The sequence below is a fragment of the Bombina bombina genome, chromosome 6 (genome assembly GCF_027579735.1).
Source record: "Bombina bombina isolate aBomBom1 chromosome 6, aBomBom1.pri, whole genome shotgun sequence".
Lineage (NCBI taxonomy): Eukaryota > Metazoa > Chordata > Amphibia > Anura > Bombinatoridae > Bombina > Bombina bombina.
The window spans coordinates 525331132-525339716 of NC_069504.1; the positions used below are offsets into that span (position 1 = coordinate 525331132).

Here is an 8585-nt window from a genome sequence, read left to right on the forward strand (position 1 = left end):
TCACATCCCTCTGACATTCACTGAACGCTGAGAGGAAAACCGGGCTCCAACCTGCTGCGGAGCGCATATCAACGTAGAATCTAGCACAAACTTACTTCACCACCTCCATAGGAGGCAAAGTTTGTAAAACTGATTTGTGGGTGTGGTGAGGGGTCTATTTATAGGCATTTTGAGGTTTGGGAAACTTTGCCCCTCCTGGTAGGAATGTATATCCCATACGTCACTAGCTCATGGACTCTTGCTAATTACATGAAAGAAATCTTCATTTCTACAGAATCTATCAGAGTTCCTAAGAAGGAAACTCTTGTGAGAGGGGATAGAGAACTCTTTTCTTCCTTCACTTTCCACCCTTGCGACCTCAGGAATGCCAGAATAATGTCTGTATGGGACCTGGCGATTTGAAAATTTGACGCCTGTATTAGAATGTCGTCTAGGTAAGGGGCTACTGCTATACCCCGCGGCCTTAGGACCGCTAGGAGTGACCCCAGAACCTTCGTAAAGATTCTTGGTGCCGTAGCTAACCCAAAGGGAAGAGCCACAAACTGGTAATGCCTGTCTAGGAAGGCGAACCTGAGAAACCGATGATGATCTCTGTGTATCGGAATGTGCAGATAAGCATCCTTTAAGTCCACGGTATTCATATATTGACCCTCCTGGATCATAGGTAGGATGGTTCGAATAGTCTCCATCTTGAAGGATGGGACCCTGAGAAATTTGTTTAGGATCTTGAGATCTAAGATTGGTCTGAAGGTTCCCTCTTTCTTGGGAACCACAAACAGATTTGAATAGAAGCCTTGCCCCTGTTCCTCCTTTGGAACTGGGTGGATCACTCCCATAACTAGGAGGTCTTGAACAGAATGTAAGAATGCCTCTCTCTTTATCTGGTTTGCAGATAATTGTGAGAGATGAAATCTTCCTTTTGGGGAAGAAGCTTTGAAGTCCAGAAGATATCCCTGGGACACGATTTCCAACGCCCAGGGATCCTGGACATCTCTTGCCCAAGCCTGGGCGAAGAGAGAAAGTCTGCCCCCTACTAGATCCGTTACCGGATCGGGGGCTGATCTTTCATGCTGTCTTAGAGGCAGCAGCAGGTTTTTCTTTCTTTCTTTGTTCCAAGCCTGGTTAGGTCTCCAGACCGGCTTGGACTGGGCAAAATTTCCCTCTTGTTTTGTATTAGAGGAAGTTGAAGCTGCGCCACTCTTGAAGTTTTGAAAGGCACGAAAATTAGGCTGTTTGGTCCTTAATTTGTTGGACCTATCCTGAGGAAGGGCGTGACCTTTTCCTCCAGTAATATCAGAAATGATCTCCTTCAGTCCAGGCCCGAATAGGGTCTGCCCCTTGAAGGGAATGTTGAGAAGCTTAGACTTTGAAGTAACGTCAGCTGACCAGGATTTAAGCCATAGTGCCCTACGCGCCTGAATAGCAAAACCTGAGTTCTTAGCCGTTAGTTTGGTTAAATGAACAACGGCGTCAGAAACAAATGAATTGGCTAGCTTAAGAGCTTTAAGCTTGTCAAGGATATCATCCAATGGGGTTTCTACCTGTAGAGCCTCTTCTAGAGACTCAAACCAGAAGGCAGCAGCAGCAGTGACAGGGGCAATGCATGCAAGGGGCTGGATAATAAAACCTTGTTGAATAAAATTTTTCTTAAGGTAACCCTCTAATTTTTTGTCCATTGGATCTAGAAAAGCACAACTGTCCTCGACAGGGATAGTTGTACGCTTCGCTAAAGACCTTAGGGACCGTTTGCCACAAGTCCCGTGTAGCAGCATCTATGGGAAACATCTTTTTAAAAACAGGAGGGGGAGAGAACGGTACACCTGGTCTATCCCATTCCTTAGTAATAATTTCTAAAAACCTCTTAGGTATTGGAAAAACATCAGTGTAAACAGGCACTGCGTAGTATTTATCCAATTTACACAATTTCTCTGGGACTATAATGGCGTCACAGTCATCCAGAGTTGCTAAAACCTCCCTGAGCAACATGCGGAGGTGTTCAAGCTTAAATTTAAATGTAGACATATCAGAATCAGGTTGAAGTGTCTTCCCTGAGTCAGAAAAATCACCCAAAGATAGAAGCTCTCCTTCTTCGGCTTCTGCACATTGTGAAGGTATATCGGACATAGCTACTAAAGCGTCAGAGAGCTCTGTATTTGTTCTAGCCCCAGAGCTGTCTCGCTTTCCTTGTAACCCTGGCAGTTTGGACAATACTTCTGTAAGAGTATGATTCATAACTGCCGCCATGTCTTGTAAAGTATACGCAATGTGCGCGCTAGATGTACTTGGCGCCCCTTGAGCAGGAGTTATAGGCTCTGACACGTTGAGAGAGTTCGTCGGCATAACTTCCCCCTTGTCAATTTTCTCTGGTGATAAATCTTTTAAATCCATAATATGGTCTTTATAACTTATAGTAAGATCAGTGCATTTGGTACACATTCTAAGAGGGGGTTCCACAATGGCTTCTAAACATAATGAACAAGGAGTTTCCTCTATGTCAGACATGTTTAACAGACTAGTAATGAGACCAGCAAGCTTTGAAAACACTTTAATTAATGTTAAAAAGCAGAATATAAAAAACGGTACTGTGCTTTTAAGGGAAAAATAACAAACACAAAAACTGCAGAACAGTGAAAAAAGCAGTTAACTCTATGAAATTTTTACAGTGTATATAATAGACTAAAATAGCATTGCACCCACTTGCAAATGGATGATTAACCCCTCAGGTTCAAAAACGAAGCAAAAAAACGGTAAAAACCGTTAAAACAGTCACAAGCAAACTGCCACAGCTCTACTGTGGCTCCTACCTTCCCATAAAACGACTTTTGTAGGTACAAAAACCCTTTACAGAGGCCCAATATGTCAGGGGAATCCTTCAGGGAAGCTGGATGTCTCAGAATGTAAAAACAACTGCGCAAATAGAGAGCGAAAATAGGCCCCTCCCACCATGCACTCAAAGTCAGAGGGCCTTAAAAAACTATTCCTAGGAGTAAAATAACAGCCATGTGGAAAACTAGGCCCCAAACAAAGATTTATCACCTCAGTAAAAAACGTTCTTTATATATATGCAAACGTTTTACATACTAAGCCATAATAGAAAGTAATATGAAAATTACTTTTTACTGCAAGCATGATGCCAATCAGGCTTACCTTAACTATATCAGGCACTGTCAGCATTTTCTAGTTCTTATCATCCTCTAGAAAATAATATACTGAACATACCTCAGGGCAGTTAATTCTGCAGGCCGTTCTCCCAGCTGAAGTTTCCTCATACTCTTCAGTTATGTGTGAGAACAGCAGTGGACCTTAGTTACAACCTGCCGGCGTTGTACTGTTTTTTACCTCAGGCAGAAATTAGAAGAATTTGCCTGAGGTAAAAAACAGTACAACGCCGGCACCGTTTAAAAATAACAAACTTTTGATTGAAGATAAACTACACTAATTCACCACATCTCTCTAGCTACTTCCCTTGTCGAGAGCTGCAAGAGAATGACTGGGGGTGGCAGTTAGGGGAGGAGCTATATAGACAGCTCTGCTGTGGGTGATCCTCTTGCAGCTTCCTGTTGGGAAGGAGAATATCCCACAAGTAATGGATGAAAACCGTTAAAACAGTCACAAGCAAACTGCCACAGCTCTATTGTGGCTCCTACCTTCCCATAAAACGACTTTTGTAGGCACAAAAACCCTTTACAGAGGCCCAATATGTCAGGGGAATCCTTCAGGGAAGCTGGATGTCTCAGAATGTAAAAACAACTGCGCAATTAGAGCGCGAAAATAGGCCCCTCCCACCATGCACTCAAAGTCAGAGGGCCTTAAAAAACTATTCCTAGGAGTAAAATAACAGCCATGTGGAAAACTAGGCCCCAAACGAAGATTTATCACCTCAGTAAAAAACGTTCTTTATATATATGCAAACGTTTTACATACTAAGCCATAATAGAAAGTAATATGAAAATTACTTTTTACTGCAAGCATGATGCCAGTCGTTTATTAAATCACTGCAATCAGGCTTACCTTAACTATATCAGGCACTGTCAGCATTTTCTAGTTCTTATCATCCTCTAGAAAATAATATACTGAACATACCTCAGGCCGTTCTCCCAGCTGAAGTTTCCTCATACTCTTCAGTTATGTGTGAGAACAGCAGTGGACCTTAGTTACAACCTGCTAAGATCATCAAAAACCTCAGGCAAATTCTTCTAATTTCTGCCTGAGGTAAAAAACAGTACAACGCCGGCACCGTTTAAAAATAACAAACTTTTGATTGAAGATAAACTACACTAATTCACCACATCTCTCTAGCTACTTCCCTTGTCGAGAGCTGCAAGAGAATGACTGAGGGTGGCAGTTAGGGGAGGAGCTATATAGACAGCTCTGCTGTGGGTGATCCTCTTGCAGCTTCCTGTTGGGAAGGAGAATATCCCACAAGTAATGGATGAATGCGTGGACTGGATACACCTTACAAGAGAAAATGCAAATAGCATAGCCCTCTAATAGAGAAAAAGGCAAGAGGCAAACATCAATGGGGTATTGAAATAATGAAAAAGTTTGGCGCCAAGTATGACGCACAACGTAACAAACTTTTTTGGCGCCACAAATAACCAGAAATGACACACTCACTAATGACGCAACCATGGCACGAAAAAATACGTCTATGATGCAACTTCGTCATTTCCGGCGTCATACTTGATGCCGGAAATGACGAAGTTGCGTCATAGACGTATTTTTTCGTGCCAAAAATATTTTTGCGCCAAGAATGACGCAATAAAGTTTAGCATTTGACGCACCCGCGGGCCTAATACCGCCCGCAATTTGCAAGAAGTAGTCAATTGAAAAAAAGACTAAACCCCAGGTAAGAAATACATTTCTTAAAAAATGTTTATATTCCCCAAATATGAAACTGACAGTCTGCAGAAGGAAATACATGAACCTTACTCATGGCAAATATAAGTACAATACATATATTTAGAACTTTATATAAATACATAAAGTGCCAAACCATAGCTGAGGTGTTTTAAGTAATAAAAAACATACTTACCAAAAGACACCCATCCACATATAGCAGATAGCCAAACCAGTACTAAAACAGTTATCAGTAGAGGTAATGGTAAATTGAGAGTATATTGTCGATCTGAAAAGGGAGGTAGGAGATGAATCTCTACGACCGATAACAGAGAACCTATGAAATAGACCCTCATTAGGGAAATCATTGTATTCAATAAGTGATACTCCCTTCACATCCCTCTGACATTCGCTGTACTCTGAGAGGAATCGGGCTTCAACAATGCTGAGAAGCGCATATCAACGTAGAAATCTTAGCACAAACTTACATCACCACCTCCATTGGAAGCAAAGTTTGTAAAACTGAATTGTGGATGTGGTGAGGGGTGTATTTATAGGCATTTTGAGGTTTGGGAAACTTTGCCCCTCCTGGTAGGATTGTATATCCCATACGTCACTAGCTCATGGACTCTTGCCAATTACATGAAAGAAAAATAAACTGTAATGGTCATTTGTAAAATCAGGCAAGAGTAATCACTACAAAAGTGGAAGCCAGTAAAAGCTGGAAAACCCACAAAACTAATGAACAAGGGTGAAGTATGTATTTGAGCTTCATGGTTGCCTGAAATGTCTTGAAAAAACACCCTCTACACAGTGTGTCTAAGAAAATTTCCAGACAACAAATAGAGTTTGATTGAACTATGCAGCTTTTTGTCTGACTAATCAAACAACATGCCAGGCTTCCTTAACTGATAAAGTCACTAACAGGATATTGTCAAGATAAGTGGTTGTTGAGGGATAAGTCACAAAAATATTTCACGTCAAACCTGAAGTCATCTACATTAAAGAGGATTATGAAGGTAGATATTCTTCAGCTCTGTAGTTTTGGCTTTACATTAATCAAGAAGTAAGAATGACTGAATGGATTTTAATTTGATTAGTGATTATGGTCAACAATTCTCAATATTTTGTGCAGCAATAACTATAAATTATACCAACAGTATTGTGTATTTAACAGTGTTTACCAATTTTAAACATAGCTTGTCATATTTTTTTTTATTGTGATGAAGTGTAATAATGCAACAAGATCACAAAATAGAGACATAGGCACATCACAAGACTGTAACTTCCTTATGTTGTGTATTTAACAGTGTTTACCAATTTTTAACATAGCTTGTCATTTTTTTTTATTGTGATGAAGTGTAATAATGCAACAAGATCACAAAATAGAGACATAGGCACATCACAAGACTGTAACTTCCTTATGTTGAAGATCTTTAATAATTGCATTAAACATTATGACATATGATCTAGCAACAACATAACCTTTTACTCCAGTTTTTTTTTTTTTTTTTTTTTATAAAATCAGCTTGATTATGGAGATTTTAAGTAAAATAATGGCACATCTCTGAAGTTCCTGAGGGATATAAAGTTTTTATATTTTCTTTTATATTTTTGGTCTGGTCATACTCCTGAAGAAGAATTATTTCAAAGGAGGTAATTTAAACATATGCAGGCACCACACTGACAAGATCTGAAAAGCAGGGAGAATGTGCAGTGTTAAATCTACACTCGGTTTTCCAGGCATTAGCTGTATTACCCTGTGATAAATAGCAATTCATTGTTATTATATTTGTTAGAACAAAAAGCATAAAAGTCATCTGTAATCAAAAACCCATAGCATTTACAAATAAACAGATTTTATATTGTGATTATTTTGTGTCATCACATTATTTTCATGAATCCAAAGAAAACAAAGAAGCTATGAAGTTAATGATTGTATATTGAGTAAAAAAGCATGATTTCCATGTATATTTACATTTCTGTATAACAGTTAATATCACTCATCATTTTAGACTCCTTTATAACCTGAAATCTGTGGATTTGTGGAGTGAAAGGTATGGATAGAACAGGTATGCGAGAAGCAAAACTGAATTCAAAATGTAAATAAAAAAACATAAGTCTAAATGACCAATTGTTTTTTGAAAAAATACAAACAATAGGAGTAGAAATTTAATTTACTCTGATTTCAATGTAAATATTTAAAAAACTATGAGAGAGTGAACTATGCAAACACATATTATGATTGAGAAACTTTAAACTACTGATGTGCCGTATATAATTTTTTTCTCTGCCTAGAGATTCAAGCTTGATATGTGCAGTAAGATATACAAAAACATGCAGCATATGTACAAAAAAAAACAACTTATTAAAAAATATTAGCTTCATATACATGTAACCTACCTGGATGTTTTGAAAGTTAACAGATATAAAAAAATTTGCTCATTAGAAAAGAAAAATTCAAAGAATAGGAGAAACAAAATGAAAAGCTGTACAAAAGATTTCCACTAGGAAATGGTAACCTCAAAGGCATCGTTGATCTGTTTAAAGAGAGCATTGCAGAACTAAGTATCTTTTTAAGACAATTTGCCAAATAAGTATTTAGTGGAAAGTGGTGCATTCTACAAATTGTTTTCATATTTAGTAGAAACAGTTTGGAAAAACACGACTACGTTGTTTCTGCAACTTTCTCAAATTCAGTATCAACTTATTTTATAACTGTAAAAAAAAAAGACTATATACAGTATTTAAATACTTTTCACAAAAAGTGAGCTTTGTAACACCGGCACTTGTATACTATGTTACAAGTATTTAACATTTCTTGCAAGATATCTTGCTTGACAATAATTGCTGTTGAGACTCATGTCTGTAACCATACAGTGCACAGTTATGGTTTATATCTCCTTGTTGAATGAAAATATAAAAAATTATACGTCCTCTTCAGTTAGTCACTTAAATGACTTCTTTATTAGTGTGCAGCCTTGTCATAGCTTCTAGCTTCTGTCGGTATGCCTCAGCCTCTTGCTCTTTTTTTAGAAGCTGCTGACGATATTTGTGGGCTTCACGGTTGGCTTCGTCAAGTTGTTTCTGAAGGCATTCTCTTTCCTGTGAGGAAAAGGCAATTTTTTTTTTTTAAAGAAGATACTAAATTAGTAAAACTTTAGAACTGCTTTAAGGCAATAATACTAAACTAAGATGTTAGGGTACACTTGGTAATGTCTGTCTCTGGACTTGTCTATCACAAAGAATTATGGTACAGTGAATAGAAAAACCTTGTACGGTGGAAAATCTGTTTAAGGGAGATAAAAGAATAGTTTTTAATTTATGATAACTTAAAGGGACATAATACTCATCTGCTAAATCACTTGAAACTGATGCAGCATAACTGTAAAAAGATGACAGGAAAATATCACCTGAGCATCTCTGTGTAAAAAAGGAAGATATTTTACCTCATAATCTCCATAGCCCAGCAGAGTAAGTTCTGTGTAAAAAGTTATACTTTAGCTGCTGCCCAGTTGCAGGTAAAAAAAATAATAATGAAGAAATGCACAGCAGCCAATCAGCATCAACAGTGCTGAGGTCATGAACTCTTTTACTGTGATCTCATGAGTTTTGACTTAACGCTCATGAGATTTCATAGTAAACTTCCTTAAACTGAATAAGGAAATAAAATGAGAGTGCACGAGGCTCAACCCCTTAGCTGTCCCGAGACAGACATACTGATTTGCTGCTTAGAAGTCCTTTAC

General features: G+C 38.3%; 1 protein-coding gene across 3 annotated transcripts in view; it reads right to left on the bottom strand.

Moving 5' to 3' along the window:
- Positions 1-6252: 6252 nt before the first annotated feature.
- The window catches only part of GABPB1 (GA binding protein transcription factor subunit beta 1), a 437479-nt gene continuing 435146 nt past the window's right edge, over positions 6253-8585 (bottom strand). For all 3 annotated transcript variants that reach the window (XM_053717436.1, XM_053717435.1, XM_053717437.1), the window contains one exon: positions 6253-7944. In XM_053717436.1, coding sequence (XP_053573411.1) covers positions 7792-7944 — 153 coding nt within the window. In that variant the 3' untranslated portion in view covers positions 6253-7791. The remainder of the gene's footprint in view (positions 7945-8585) is intronic.